The sequence below is a fragment of the Dioscorea cayenensis genome, unplaced genomic scaffold, assembly GCF_009730915.1.
Source record: "Dioscorea cayenensis subsp. rotundata cultivar TDr96_F1 unplaced genomic scaffold, TDr96_F1_v2_PseudoChromosome.rev07_lg8_w22 25.fasta BLBR01000432.1, whole genome shotgun sequence".
In the NCBI taxonomy this organism is placed as follows: domain Eukaryota; kingdom Viridiplantae; phylum Streptophyta; class Magnoliopsida; order Dioscoreales; family Dioscoreaceae; genus Dioscorea; species Dioscorea cayenensis.
The window spans coordinates 185779-202059 of record NW_024086823.1 but is presented as its reverse complement, the minus strand read 5'-3'; the positions used below and the strand labels follow the sequence as shown (position 1 = coordinate 202059).

Sequence of the window (16281 nt, the reverse complement as noted above, 5' to 3'; positions counted from 1 at the left end):
GAAGAACAGGCAGTGGTACCGACCGAACAAATTACTCAGACTTTTAGGTTACCACGGAACAAATGTCCTGCCGAATTCATGAGATTAAATAAAGTCGAAACAACTGACAATCAGCCACTTTCTAAACTTTCCGTTGGACATTTAAGCATCCTGTTTTTACTTTTAATTGTCTTCACTTAAGTTTTAATGTTTACACTTAATTTTAATTTCTTACGCTTACGTTTTAGTTATTCTAATTAAACTTACATTTTCTCGCATAAGTTTTAATGTTTCCACTTAAGTTTCAAATTTTCCTCTTAACTTTAAACTTTTTTAATTAAACTTACATATTTCCGCATAAATTTTAATGTTTCCACTTAAGTTTCAATATTTTCCTCTTAACTATAAATATTTCCACTTAAGTTATAAAATTTCCACTTAATTTACAATGTTCACACTCAATTTTGCGTGCTTTGATCCGGTAGGACTTATGTCTGGAAGAATGATGTGTCATACACCACTCGGGCGCGTGTCTACTCTCTGTTGGAAGGGAAGGAAATGGTCGCTGATGATGTGATGGACGGATATATATTGATAATCATAGAACAGATGAATAGCGAACCGTACCCTTACATGGTGCGCGCAGCAATCACAAGACCACTTGCTCTTTTGATGTCCTCATCAGAGCACATGGGAGAAGAGTTGTTGCTCATGATGGCGAATGCCGTACACCGGTTTACACATGTCGACATCATCTTAATGCCTGTTATACTTCATGGTCACTTCCATCTCCTCGTACTCGATAAAGCGAAGAAGGAATATATTCATTATTCCTCAGTTGTCAGTCTAAAATATGATCAAGATACCATCCACATGGTAAATAATATTTTCATTCGTTTAAACTGTTTCTATTTTTGTCACCGTTTGGCTTGACCGATGCATGTTTTGTTGACAGCGGGAACTATTCGACATATGTTTAGTAATTGAATTTGGTGATAACGCAACGGAAGCTTACCCTCTCAGACAGGAACGGAATTGCCTGCGGCAAAAGCCGGGTACTGTCGATTGTTCAGTCTATGTCATGCACTTCATTGAACAAATACTGGATGGCGAGAAACTTAAACTTCCCCAGACGGACATTCCGCACTTGCATCTATGTTTTGCGGCTCACATATTGATGGATGGCATCACCTGTGGTCGCCGAACTTCCGGAGAATCAAAGAACTGTTGGGATATGTCATACAATACATTCTTATTAACTTGACGTTTTTTCTATTTTGAGTCCTGGACATTTACTTATTTGCATATCACTATGATGCTTTGAGCAAGAGTTATTTGTCATGCACATATATGCTTGTCTACTTAAAAAGAATCGTTCTTAGTTAAAATTAATTCATACTGCTTAAACTTCATTCATATTAGTTAAAATTAGTTGTTTTCACTTAAAATTAAAATATACTGCTTTTGTTGTGGCAAGCTACATGTAAATAACATCATATAGTCAATCAGCTATCGATGCATTACAGGATCTACGGTTATGACCAGCATCATGGCAACGGCTACATCGTAATTCGCTAACGATTGATGCTTGTGACTCTAGACGCTTCCATCTTGGACGACCAACTAGCTTCTTGGTGATTGGAGAGTGCACAAGTAGTTCACGGTTTAAATCATCTGGTTTGTCATTATCTGGTACTAGGAATATGGCTTCTGCATATGCTTGTCGGTAAGAGTCCACTGTGAAGTAGTCATCAACATATCGATGAATATTTGTGTCTATCTGCAGTATTGCCGCACATGTATGTTTGCATGTAATGCCATATACCTGCCACCTACGACATGAGCATGTCCGAGAGTTTAAACTGATACAGTAGTTCTTCTGGTCAACCACTTCAAAATGGTCACCGTCAGAACGGCCGACCAGTAGGTTGCGAGACTCTTCAACAAGTTCCTCAATCTTTTGATGTATGACAGGATATAAACGTCTCTCCCATCTGTGAGATTGTTCACGTCGATGACACAACATGCCCATTAGCTTAAACCTTTGTACAAAAGACAAGTAAAGGAATAATAAGAGGAAACATTAAAACTTAATCGGAAACACTATAATTTAATCGTAAATGATATAACTTAAGCGAAATCATTTAAACTTAATCGGAAATATTATAGTTTAATCATAAACGATGTAACTTAAGAGAGAAAGCTTAACATTAAGCGATAACAATTAAAATTAAGCGAAAACATTAAAACTTAATCGGAAAAATTATAATTTAATTGTAAACGATTGAACTTAAGCGGAAACAATTAAGATTAAGAGAAATCATTGAAACTTAATCGGGAACAAATTAATTTAAGCAAAATCGTGTGTACCTTATCGAGTCTACCATGTTTGTGATAGGGAGATGGCGTGCCCCTTTCTTTCAATGACTTGCCAAGTCTGACATTTGCTTTCATGAAGTTTGCTTCCAAGTGGCACAAACAATATGCATGCAGTGAGGAAGGGAATATCTTCGCGACATCATTGATAAGGCCCTTAGACCTATCAGATATAAAGGTAATAAGTTTCACATATTATTCATCATCGGATATAGTATCTCCAAGCTTTGACAAGAACCACATCTAGTTCGCATTCGTTTCATTATCTACGATTGCAAATGCCACATGAAAGAAACCATCATTCCCATCTTTTCCCGTTGCACCTAACAAAGTGTCCCCCGTATTTACCGAGCAAGTGAGTTCTATCTAGGTACAGCAGTGGCATGCATCCTGTCTTGAAACCAATGACACATGCTTTGCAAAAATGCACGCTTGAAACAGGGACCGTCATTCTCTACGATAGCAATGCTACCAGGGTTTGTCACTAACACCTTTTTTGCGTAGCACATCAATAAATCATAGCTCGCCACCTCACTCCCATGGAGAACATCCTTGGCGACCTCTTTCCCCAGCCAAGCTTGTTTATAGGATAAATAGACACCGTGGTCTCGCAACATATCACGCTGAATGTCAATAGGCCTATACAGGGGACGGTCCTTCAGCTTTTGTATGACACGTGCACTCAACCACTTTTTTGATGCCTTGGGATGTGAGTACGTGCCAATACCGCCACCACACGTGTGTGGTGGATACATCGTCTTAATCCTAAATGTCTCGTGGTTACCTTCCATGGACGCGTGGACAAGCCATTCACAATCTTCAGCATGCACTTGACAGTCACTCTCTGCTTGTCATTCTTGATGAATGTAAAATTAAAATTGCGTTTGATAGCAAAATTCCTAAGAACATCTTAAAATGTTCACTGTCAGAAAACTTATCACCGACTTCCATTGAAACAATCTCATGATCTTCTGAAGAAAGTCGGATGGATAGAACCCACATAGGTTGTTGATGGGGTGGAAATGTGCCCCTGTTGAGCGACATACTCTCTGAAAATGATTCATTGTAGTGTATAAATCGGATAAGTTTAAGTGAAATCATGGCATTTTATGCTCAATCAAACAACTTTAAACGAAATCGGATAAATTTAAGTTAAATCAGACAAGTTTAAGCGAAATCAAATACTTTTACGAGAAATAGCATAATTGTAAGCGAAATCAAAGAAGTGTAAGCGAAATATAACAATTTTAAGTGAAATCGGATAAAGTTAAGTGAGAACATAAATTATTACACGTAAACGGGGAATTTAAGCGGAAATATATAATGTTCACAAAAAGAAGAGTTTTGTGGAATTAAAAATTAAAAATAATAATAATAAAATCAAAATAATGGTTGGAGATAAGGGGGACCGAACCCCGTGCCTCTCGCATCTAAAGCGAGCGCTCTTCCATTTAAGCAGAGTTTAAGCGATATCGGTTAATGTTAAGTGAAAACAGAAATTTTTAAGTAGAAACGGACAAATATAAGTTGAAATAGATAATGGTAAATAATATCTCCAGAAATTAACCAGAAAGTGCATACAATAAGTGACGACTCTATATACTATACAAGAAATATTATTTATGAATATGGACATAATGCAGAAGAATGAAATAAAATAACTACACATCAAGCAAAGAAAGGATATTTACGACGGTAGTGAAGAACACAATGGAATGTCTACAACATTTGCATCTACATCAACAATAAGGTCAACGGCAACGTTATTTAATATTTGATTTTTTTGGCACATATGCTTGAAGTCAATTTCAAAATCAATGGGACAAATAGTTCAGTTTGCATCGGGTGTGACAAACTTCACTTTCACAGTGCCAATGTCAAGCCCCCATCTTTGACATATCTCATCTAGAATTGACTCTCAAGGTGTCAGCGTTGTGAACTGGAGGACTCAGCCCTCCCCCTATACCTAGCAACTGCGCAAAAGGTATCTATTGGCTGCTTGCATGAAGAAAGCATGGTCAACAATTGCATGATCACAAAAAATAAAACCAAAACAAGTGTGGAGAAGCTCACATGAATTGTCTTCCGAGTGAAGAAATATTCAAAGTACAAGAGTGCAAAATAAAACCAGAACAACCGGGAAGAGACAAATCTATCTATCCTGCGTAGATGGAAACAAAAAAAACCAACAAAAAGGATGATGGAAGAAGAAGATGGCAACTTGGGTTAAAGAAGCATGTAAAGTTAAAACTGACAACCGTACTATTTTCCAAAACGTTGACAAGATTGGGCGCCAGCTTTCCCTCCAAATAGCAGGGCAAAAATGGAATATTGCATGAAATTAACTGACGGAGTTACAGCCAGAGACCAAACCATCAGCAAAATAAAAAAAGAGGGATTGTCTATCAAATTCAAATGTCAGAGGGACTTTTAGGCAAGTTTTGAAACTTTCAGGGACTAAAAAATAATTTAATTATCCATAAGAGAGTGGAAAGTGCCAAATGAGAGGTTGAAAAATTAATTCTATCCCACACTATTGGTTGAGGTTTGTAGTTTATCTATATTTATAAAAATAATATTATTAATAAAAAAGATTTTATAAATAAATGCATCTTACTAGGATTTTTTATATTGAAAAATAAAATTAAGAAGAACGATAATATTTATTTATTTTTAATTAATTTCTTTTTACCATTTTTTATACAAGAGGCAAATATAAATAAGCATATTAATTAATGAAATTATAACATCATGTAATTTTTATTATAAAATAAATAAAACAAGTGCATGAAATAATACCCAGCAAGAAATCTATTAAAAAAATTAACAATTAAAAGAAAAACAAAATGTTAAAGAGTATTTAATTACATAACAATAAATATGGCAGACTTTTCTACAACTCATTTACAAAATCAAAATCATTCATAGGTTTTTATTCATTTTCTTATTAAAAAGTTTGTACACAATATTATAATTTCATTAATTATAATATTTTATTTTGTATCATAAATTAGATTTTTATATCTAATATTTCCTTATAATCATTATTTAAAAAAAACATGAAACAGAAGAATTTACCTCGTATCGAAGCTAAGCCATTGCTTACACCAAGCACAATGTGTGAAACTCTTGAATGTAGACTAGGTGCCTATACAATTAATGAGCATCTCTTATTGATATATTATTTCTTACTAAGTGTACAAGTTTTTTTTATTTGAGCATATCTATACAATTAATGAGCATCTCTTATTGATATATTATTTCTTAGGAAAAATTACTGTTCACCCATCGTTATTTTCAAAACTTCCCAAAAACCTCCTCCTACTTTTACACACCCCGGACAGCCCTTCCGTTAGTGTTTAACTTCCCTTTTACCCCCTACCGTTCACTTGAAATGGGTCCATGTTGTGAGATCCCATTTTTGCCGTTGAAAATGGTGGGGAAAAAAAGCGCCAAATCACATCATGTCCAACCTTTTCAAGGGCTTTCTGCTTGGTTTCTGATAGACAATGCCTAGAAGTTGCATTACATCTTGTTCTTCTCCTCATTTCTCCTCATTTGGTTTGTTCGACTTCAGTTCTGCCGGTTTCGTAATACGGTGAGAATCTCTTCGTTGCTATCATTTTGACCATTCTGCGGGTGTTTATTTTGGAGGGTTTTTGTGGTAATGATAGATGTAAATTTGTTTCAGGAAACGAGTCTGGGTGAAGTTTATCATACCCGAAATATATAAATCGGTTTCTCCAACAGAAAATGAAGTTGATTTTCATCGAATTGGTCAAGTGCACTCCATCTTTGCTATATTTTCTGTTTAACTCTATGTATTGTTTAACTCTTTGCTATTCTCTGTTTAAATATATTACATATTTGTTTAATAGTTGTCGTCTCCATTTAAATTTGTCTTTACCTGTTTAACTATTCATATTAACGTGTAAATTCTAAATGTCTCTGCGTAAAATATTGATCTTCTTCGTTTGAACTGAAGTGTTGGCAGGTGGCAAGTGGCAAGGTTATGGTATTCCGTACATAAGAATTAATGATGGCATTAATTCTTGTGCACGGTAATATAAATATCCGAACACCCGTTCGTTGTGATCAGTCAATCTCGGTCCACTGTGCGTTTCCCTTTTTTCTCGGATATGAAGCGTCAACCTGCTTGTGGACTTCACACCATATATGACAAGGAAGAACCCTTCCCATGGACAACCACTCCTCGTCATCCTCATCCTCATCCTCCTCCTCATCTGCTTCTTGTGTATGATATTCGCTGGAGTCAGACAAAAATTCAAATATCAAATCTATCTTAAAGGATGTCTCACGATCCTCCTCATCTTGAGAATCAATCAGCCGTAATCATGCAACAAGTTAAACTATCTTTTCTTGCCCAAGTCGAAATTCCCACATAATTGCCTGAATGCAGAGGATTCTCCAGTGGTGGATGACGGGCAAGCAATTAAGCGGGCATTTCGACTTGGGTAAGAAAAGAAAGATTTCACTTATTGTGTGATTGTGGAGGATTCTCTAGAGGAGGAAGATCATGAAACATCCTTTAAGACGGAGTTGATATTTATCACTTGAGAATTATTCTTACCCTTTAACAACCTTCCGTCAGTGTACAAATATTACTTTCTGTGTTTAACTCTCAGGATCTTCGCTTAAGTCAGACCATGACACATTGATTAATACACGTTTTTATAAATGTGTTTGCTTAACCTTTTTTAATGTGTTGTGTTCTACATTGTGCAGGTTCAAGTTAATGCGCATGTTATGCAACCGCCGTGAGCATTCGAATGTACAGATACTTGGTGAGTCAAACCGAAATCTTAATAGACGAACGAGGGTCGACTCGCGAGTGTCCAAGGTCGAAGAAGACGTTATAAATGTTGTAACTGTTGTAAATGTTTTATTTTAAATGAAACAAGCTTATTTGAGTGTGAACTTCTGATATTTAATTAGATTCTCCATTCTAAACGTTTAAATTTTTTAAACAAACAAACTTATTTGAGTGTCAACTTATGATAACTTGTGAACAAACAGAGACATAGTAAAAACAATTTGAGAAACAAAAAACGGCATTGTAAACAAAACAAAAAGTTAAACAATAATCGATTTACTCTTTAAACAATGACAACGGTGTTTAAGCAAATACATAAAGATGTTTAAACAGTGACCCAGGAGGTACCCATCTTCAATGCGATGTCAGTGAAAGCATTCAATTTAAACAATAACATATATTTTAAAACAGTTAAATCACTATATTTAAACGGTTTGCTTTTTTTTAAAAATGATATAGAATTTATTTAAACAGTTAACCGTTATTTTAAACACTATATGTATCGGTTTAAACATAAAAAGCTTGACGTTTAAACAGAGACTCATGATAAGGTGAGAACTTTCCTTCGAGCGATGACAATATGCCTTCCTCGCGACAGTGACATATATTTCCTTTTTTGCCCTTGGAATGGAGGGAAAAAAATACCGCCAAATCACATCACGTCTAGTCTAACCTCTATGCATATATTGTGTACTTTTTTGTTTGCCTTTCTGATTGCTGTTTGTTCTTTACATCTTCTTCTTCTTCTTCTTCTTTTTGTTCTTCTTTTCATTTGGTTTGTATGATTTGGTTTTCGGCCGATATATTATGTAGAGTTTTTGTGGTATTGCTAGATACAATGGGGAGGGAAGAGTGCTAATGTTCACGGCTCAGACTTCTTGGGAGTTGGTGTTAGCTGAGATATGTGAGCGATGGGGTCTCGAAGTTTCCCTTGTCAGGGTGAAGTTTATCACACCCGATGGATATAAAACGGTTTGTCCAATAGAAAATGATGTTGACTTCCAGCGGATGTGTCACGTGCACTCCATCTTCAAATGCGCTGTAGTTGATCTTGTTGTCGAGACAGACAGTGTGCCATTGTCGAATCATAACGAAAACGAGTTTTTCTCATTGTAAGTTCCTTCTCTTTTATTTGATCCAGTTATATAGGTTCATTATTGTTTAAATATGCCAGTCACTGGTTAAAATATTGTACTATTTGTTTAAGTTAATTGTTCACTGTTTAACTATTTAATTTAATGTTTAAATATTTACTTTATCACTTAAACAGTCTATTCTCTGCTTAAATATTGATCTTTTCATTTAACTGAAGTGTTGGCAGGAATTCAGATTTTGCGAGCGCTCCCGTTCAACCCCATGGTGACCCTGACGGTGTGGGATGTCTTTCTTCCTCGTCAGATCATTCTGAAGTGTTGTCGTTGGATATCGGACAACATTTTGATGGTGTTGAACATTTCAGGGACGTACTTCAAAATTTTGCAATCAAGCGGAATTTTGACTTCAAATTCATAAAGAACGAAAAACATCGGGTGACTGTGGAATGCGCTACCGATGGTTGTCATTGGCGCCTTCATGCATCAAAAGAGTATAATAAAAATACTTTCAAAATCAAGACAATCAACCCGTCACACACTTGCGGTGGTGGAATAGGTTCGGCGGCACATCCGAAAGCGTCCAAAAAATGGGTAAGCGCACGAGTGATTAAGAAGCTCAAGGACCGGCCCTTGTACAAGACAATCGACATTGTCCTGCTTCGATGCGGTACTGTCGGCCACGGCCACGGCAACAAATTCAACGATCTTCTCAACCGTGGCCACGGCAACAGCATCATCGGGAGACACACCCTTAGCTTGTTCTTGTTCTTCAGGGATTGTGTCCATCTTTGATGCCGCACTCTCGGCAGCCGGTTCCACCGAGTCGGTGATTTTGTTAACAAGAGAGTTAACGATCTTCTCAATCGCGGTAACGGCCACATCATCTACGATATCCTCCACCGTCATGGCCATGTCATCAACGGCGACAGACTCAGTAACAGCATCAGCCGCCGATGGTGTTGCTATTGTTTCATTGTCAGCCAGCGGTGGAGACAGAGGCAGTATTGTTCTCCTCTTTTTCGCAAGTCTCTTCGAATGTGGTCGTCTTGGAATGGCCACCAAGATGATGTCGTTGTCGTCCAATTCCGACGCCTCGTTCGTCCCGGGTGCTTCATTTCTTTGGAGAGACGGTGCAGTCGATTGTGAACGTCCTTCCAGTGCCTCAACCCGAGCGACAAGCCAAGAAAATTCGGTCATCAATATCTGGCACGCCTGCATAAGAGTTGCAGTGACATCTTCGCCTAATGTCGTCGGTGGGACTGCCACGGTCGGAGGGGCTGCCATGGTCGGGGGGCTGCCACAATCGGGGGGACTGTCATTGTCATGGTAGGGGAGTTGTTGCAATCTGGCGGGGTAAGGGAGGGTTTCTCCAGCGTCGAGGAATGCGTGCGCGTTGTGGGCTGGAAGTAGGAGAACGGGGTCGAGTGCGCATGATAGAGACTGCCCTCTCATCCTGCCTTCGAGCAAGTGGTTCCGGAGCAATAGCATCCATCCATCGGTTGGCCCCAATAAATATTTCTTCTTCAGCATTCACCGGAACTAACTCAGTAAACTAAACATATGTAAACCAAGCAATTTCAGCGAAATCATTCATTTTAAACTATAAAAACTATATTTAAACAGAGTTTTTATATATTTAAACATTATAGAATATATTTAAACGGAAAACAAATTATTTAAACCTTTATGAATAAATTTTAAACTGTAAATAATAAAGTTAAATGCTAAATAATATGTTTAAACATTAAAGACTTCTGTTAAACATTGTCCATGATTTATTACCTCTTTTCCTTCGAGCGATGACAAGCTGGTTTCTACCGTCGCTTGTTTTCAGTAAGTACTTTCACCGTAGCACAGCATCCTTGGGATCTTGCCGAAATAGACTTTCTTCCCCGTTCCGGTCAGCTCGTAAAACCAGAAGTTAAGCGCGACCGAGCAACCCTTAATATACCTTGTGTTGGTCTTCTTCCCGGCGCATCTATCTTGCACTTGAGCGGCTGCTTGTAGAATGTCCTCCATAAGCCACTTGTGCGTCGTCTGCGCCCATGCTTATCGCCCCATGGCGGGTAGATCATCGATATAATCAACGATCCAATTCAGAACCGAGCATGATGTATTTGGGAAGAGGACTGTACCCATGAGGTACACCATCAGGAGTTTGACAAAATCATCTTCTTCTCCCCTCTGTCGAACAAGTTGCACAAGAGTGCTCTTGATGGAGTCTCTGTGTCTCTCGTAGGTTTTTGATAAATACCTCCCTTTGAACGCTGAGCGGGTTTTCTTCTTCTGAAAGACAACTGCATCGCCATCGCAACGCAGACCAAGAACGAGGGTCACATCTTGAGGCCTGAAACTCAGCAGGCTTTCCCCGATCCTGAATTTATTGGTGCGGCCATCGTACCTTTGCAATAGAGAATCAAGAAGGGCCCTCTCTTGGTATATAGCTTCCAGCTCAGTGAATGCTGCAAACGGTGTCCTTCGGATGATCTCCCAGTGTCGAGGGGTCATGTTATCTTTCAATTCAGCTAAGGTCTCCACTACCGGTGTCAAATAGCATCGCCCATTAACTAGGTTGACCGCCATAATCACAAACCTGCGACAATAACAACACATTCAGCATGCAGTATTCACAAATGTTTAAGCGTAAGTATAAGGTTTTAAACGGTAACCTCTCAGTTATTAAAAAGAGTTATCAATTGTTAAACAGAGACCCAGTTTATTAAACAGAGACGACAATACTTAAACAGAGACAACAAAATTTAAACTGTAACATCTCATTTCTTAAACGTAAACCTCATTTGTAAAACTGCAACCATATCAAACGAAAGGGGAAATGTACATTATAAATATTACACAAATCATAACAAACAAAAAAACTATTTTGATAGTGTATACAGACGAAAATGCAAAACAAAACAAAACCCTAGCCGAGAAATTGCCCTGCAGACTAACAAAACCCCAGCCGAGAAATCCCCCTGCAGACTTCAATATCTTCCAACAAAAATAGGAGCACAAAACAAAACCGAAAAATCTTTCTTTGTAACAAAACAGTTAACATAAAACGATACTCAATAGCTTAGATTGCAAACTGATGAAATGCCAACTACTTGCGCGGGACTTCTCCTTTGAGATACCGGTGGAAAGGGAAAAGCTGCAATTACAGAGGTTCGCCGGTAGAGACAACTTCGGAGACAGCTTCGGAAATGGAAAAGCTGAAGACGCGAGTTGAGAAAAACAAGTAACGGCTCCAGTAAATTCGTCTCTTGGGGTTACCCTACGGAAAAACCCCCCCACTTCCTCTCAAACCGCTGAAATGGCTGCAGCCATGACTCCCCATGCAAGGGCATTTTCATCCATAAAATTTGAAAATCACTCCGTTGACATCCGTTACATGCTTTGGGGGTTTGAAAAATATAAAGTTTAAAAGGAAGGAGTTTTTAGGGATTGCAAAACTAACGGGTTGTTTTTGGCAATATTGCAAACTTAGAGAATTTTTTTGGCAATTTCCACTATTTCTTATTGAGTATACAATCTTTTTTGTTTGAGCATATCTAGTGAAAAATAATGTTTATTTTAACTATGGATGTCCCGCTTTCACCACGTCATTCTTATTAACATAGCACTTACATGAATATGCAATGCTATATGAGTATGCGTGCATAAATATACCACATCATTAAAAAAAAACCCACACTGACACTTTTATCGATCAGTTCATCGGTAAGTGCTATGTTAATAAGAATGGCCATGACCCGTTCATCAAACCACCTTCACCACAATAAAAAAAAAAAGAAGAGGTTCCTTTTCTATTATCTATGGAAAACAAAATTATTATGATGTTGATCATCTTAAAAAAATATTTTAAAAATTTATACAAATTAATATCTTAGAATAAAAGAAATCATTCTCTATATCAAAACAAATTGGAAAATAAAGAAAAAAAAATTGACAAGCAAGTAGTATGTCGTGATAATTAAACCATCAATTATTAATACTATTTCCAAATAACAAAACAATTAAAAATATAAATAAATATATTTTTTAAAATATAATGACATTCATAGATAACACAGGCTAATATATATATATATATATATGCAAATAATAACCTGGTGTATATTGTTGATGAAGGCGAATTGATTGGAGAATCATTAGATTTGGGGTCAGGAGAGCAACTCAACAAAAGGTTACCCCAGCATTTTAGTTTAAAAGCATAAATTGGTGATCAGAAACCCATGGATGATGTATGGGATTGGTTAGAAAGACAACGCAGAAAGTTTAGTGGTTACGTATCATTATCGTTTTAAAAGAAATTTGTCCAATTGAGAAAGCATTATAAAATATTGGAACCTTAAAGGATAGACATCATCAAGATGAGCCCAACAACAGTCCAATGAAAAATAAAAAACCCATTTCGAAACCACATGGAATATTTTAAATGATCAATTCAATGGAGCATTAATGAAAATGGAATCATGTTTGTCGGCTTTAGAAAAAAGCAGTTCTGATTTTGTTTATACATATTTCATATTTGGAGCATATGATTTGTTTGTTACCACTACTTGTGCATGCATCATTGCACTATTAAGTACATATTCCACAATTAACATGATAATAGTTTTTTTTCCCCTAAAAAACACTAACAGGTTTGATGGATAAAATGTAGGGAGAACCAAGCAAGCATAAAAGAGCAAGTTATTCACTATTGGTTGTAAACAAGACATAAGGAAAGCCGTATCTGATCAATTTGATTGACAAAGGGCAAAATTCTTTGCAACCTGCAACCTCTGCAATAGGAAATAAATTGATGTGTGCACCAATGATGCTATTACTTGTTTGAGGCCATAGGCTGCACAGTATCTTTTCAAGAGTAATAAATCTCATACGCAATTTCACAAAAAAGGAACACCCACCCATGACCCATCAAAGGTTAGCATGCAGCCAATGTTGTCTTTCAAGAACCAGCAAAGTACATACATTAGAGACAATTTGAGCGAAGACAGCATGAACATCACAATAGAATACTCATTCACTAAAATTAAGGAATCAATGTATAATTATCATCTGCCGTTCATAGGCAACTTGATTTAGCAACCATGACAACTAAGGGTGATTGAAAAGCACCAAGTTCTAGAATGTATATTACGAAATGTAAATCAAATATTCTGTCATTTCAGAATCCTTTATTACAAGCTGGCTTAAAACAATGCTGTTTGAGTAGCCTGCATTAAGAATTGAAGACTATGCTAGTGTTTAATAAGATTTTTTGAAGTAACAGAGGTCAAGTCCCTGACTCTCCACCGATAGCACAAAAAAGAGGCATCTGGGTGCTCAACCTTCAGGCAGAACCCTTCAAGTAAAACATATATGCTTCATTAGGAATAGTAAACTCATCAAAAGGATATTTCTATTTATATGGCTTCCAGTTCCAGGAAGGCATGCAAATTAAAGAAAAAGAAATATTTACCTGCCCAGAGAGGAGAATTTATCTGAGGGACTGGCATGCATCATCCATCAACAACTGAATTTTTGAGTTACAGAAAGCATTAGGTGTTGTTTGGATCAGCTTATAGCTGACCCAAAAGCACTTATTTTATAAGTTAAGTGCTTATGAGATTTTATATTGTGTTTGGATGGGTTTTTTTGAATAAGCTCAAGCTGTGAAATAAGCTCAAATACAGTTTATTTTATAAGCTGCCAAAGACTAGCTTATGGAAATAAACTGTTTTTGATAAGTTATTTGGTTAAGTGTATTTACTAAAATGCCCTCAGTCAATCTAGTAAAAAGGTATTTTAGTAATTTTTTGCTGTAAAAGTAATTTTTAAATAAACATTCAAACATTTTTACAACTACAGAAGTGTTTCTGAAACTAATACATCCAAACGAAAAATATGCATAAGCACTTAACTTATTCTAAAAGTGCTTCTACAAAATTAAAAAAAAGCACTTTTTTTAAAAGCCAATCCAAACAACCCCTTACTCACTCATATACTGGTATATTTTTGTCAATCTTAAAAGCCAGATCATATTCTCCATGCTTATAACAAATATTGAGCAGCTGTTTCTTTGTCTCATTATCTGGAGTTTTTCCTCTCTTAAGCATCATGTCGAAGGTTTTGTAAGCAGCCTGCAAACTTTCCTCTTCCAAGAGCATGAGGAGCAATTTGTTATATTTATCATGCTGTGGTGTATAGCCATGTGAGACCATTTCCTCAAATAGCCTAAATGCAAGATCGCTAGCATGACTTTGACAAAAGCAGTCAAGTAATCTATGACAAGAAAATTTGCTAGGGAAAAACCCTCTCTTTCGCATCACGGGAAAAAGAGATAATGCCTCCATCCCTCTTTCAGCAATAGAATAACCTTTAATAAGTGTATCAAAAGTAACATTATCAGCAATGCATCCATCCCTATTCATCTGGTTAAATAATTCTGTCGCACAATCAAACAACTTATCCACCTCCTCGAATCTCTTCGCCTTGCAAAGTGCGGTCATCACTGCAGTATAGTGATGCAGATTTGGGGTCAAACCATAACTCTTCATTGTGTCAAGAAGCCTCAAAGCAAAATCCACATTAGAGTTTTTGCAGTACCGGCTGATCATCATATTAAAAGTAACCACATTTGGCTTGAGGCCACATCTCACCATTGCACGGAACAACTCCCAACCCCCATCAACAACATTAAACTTCAAGAGCTCATAGATCATTGTATTAAACAAGTATACATCTGGTTCACAGACAATCAATTCCTTAAAAAGATCATAAGCCAAATTTATCCTTCTTTCCCTGCAGTACCCATGAATCATCGCCGCGCACAAGCTACGATCCAAAAAGAACCCATGCGACTTCATGAGCCTACAAACTCGCTCGGCTTCCAACATTCTCTGCCCTTTGCAAAACCCATAGGCCAAAGACTTCAACAAAGAGAGAGAAGGTCGGATGCCATCAGCAAGCATTACATCAAACAGGAAGCATGCTTCATTCAGGTAACCCTTGGAGCACAACCGAGGAATCAAAACGTGATAAGAGGACTCGGGCGGGAGAACACCATATCCCCCCATGCAGAAAAACAGTGACAGAGCGTGCGACAACTGCTCTTTGACACACAATAGCCGAAGTAACGCGCCGTATGAGGCTAAACTGGGCAAAGTTCCGAGCTTTATGATGGAATCAAAAAGGAATTGGGCCCGGGGAAGGTCTCGGAGCTCGCAGTAGCATAGGATCATTGAGTCAAGAAGGAATGGGTCGGAGATAGACGAAGAGGTATAGCGGACGGAGAGGACTTCAGAGGGAAAGCCACGGCGGAGGAGGCGGGCAGGGTCCACAGGGAGGCCTAGGCCTGATGAGGAGGCATAGCGGACGTATAGGGCGACAGAGGGAAAGCCACGGCGGAGGAGGCGGGCAGGGTCCACGGGGAGGCCTAGGCCTGATGAGGAGGCATAACGAACGGAGAGGGCGACAGAGGGCAAGCCACGGCGGTGGAGGGAGGCAAGGAGGGAGAGGCAGTGATCGCTATGGGTGGGCATGGCAACAGGAAGAGAGGAGGAGAGAGTTTTGGCGGTAGAAAGGAAGAAGCGAAGCAGCGCAGGCAGGGAGGGGGCGGCTAGGGTTTCCAAGTGTAGTTACTGTTTGGTTGGCAGTAGTAAATCTCTAGATATTTGGTTGGCTGCAAGTAAATATCTAAACTAGGATTAATTTTTTTTTTTTTTTTATAGTTCACTCAGTTTTGAACTTATTACTTTCTGGTTATCAAGTTTTAATTTATATCATTGTCTATATAGATTTTTTTAAATCCGAATTCTAATCCCCAAACAAAATAGTTATGGTTTAAAAAAAAATCTAAGTTTTAAATTAATAAGAAAAGGATAAATCCGGATAATCTCCCAATTTTAAATTTGGATAAATTAAAATGTTGGTGAAGAGAAGGATTGTTTTTAAATCCATGAGTAAAAAATCGGATTTATTAAATAAATAAGTAAATAAATCCAAAAAAAA

At 37.5% G+C, this 16281-nt stretch overlaps 2 protein-coding genes across 2 annotated transcripts; both read right to left on the bottom strand.

Moving 5' to 3' along the window:
- Positions 1-1480: 1480 nt before the first annotated feature.
- On the bottom strand, positions 1481-2011 carry LOC120254384. Its single transcript, XM_039262488.1, has one exon. It carries the CDS (start codon positions 2009-2011, stop codon positions 1481-1483), a length of 531 nt encoding a protein of 176 aa, XP_039118422.1.
- An 11436-nt stretch (positions 2012-13447) lies between these two features.
- Positions 13448-15889, bottom strand: LOC120254376 (pentatricopeptide repeat-containing protein At3g53700, chloroplastic-like). Its single transcript, XM_039262481.1, has one exon. The coding sequence runs from the start codon at positions 15810-15812 to the stop codon at positions 14265-14267; it is 1548 nt and encodes a 515-aa protein (XP_039118415.1). The 5' UTR covers positions 15813-15889; the 3' UTR covers positions 13448-14264.
- Positions 15890-16281: the final 392 nt, after the last annotated feature.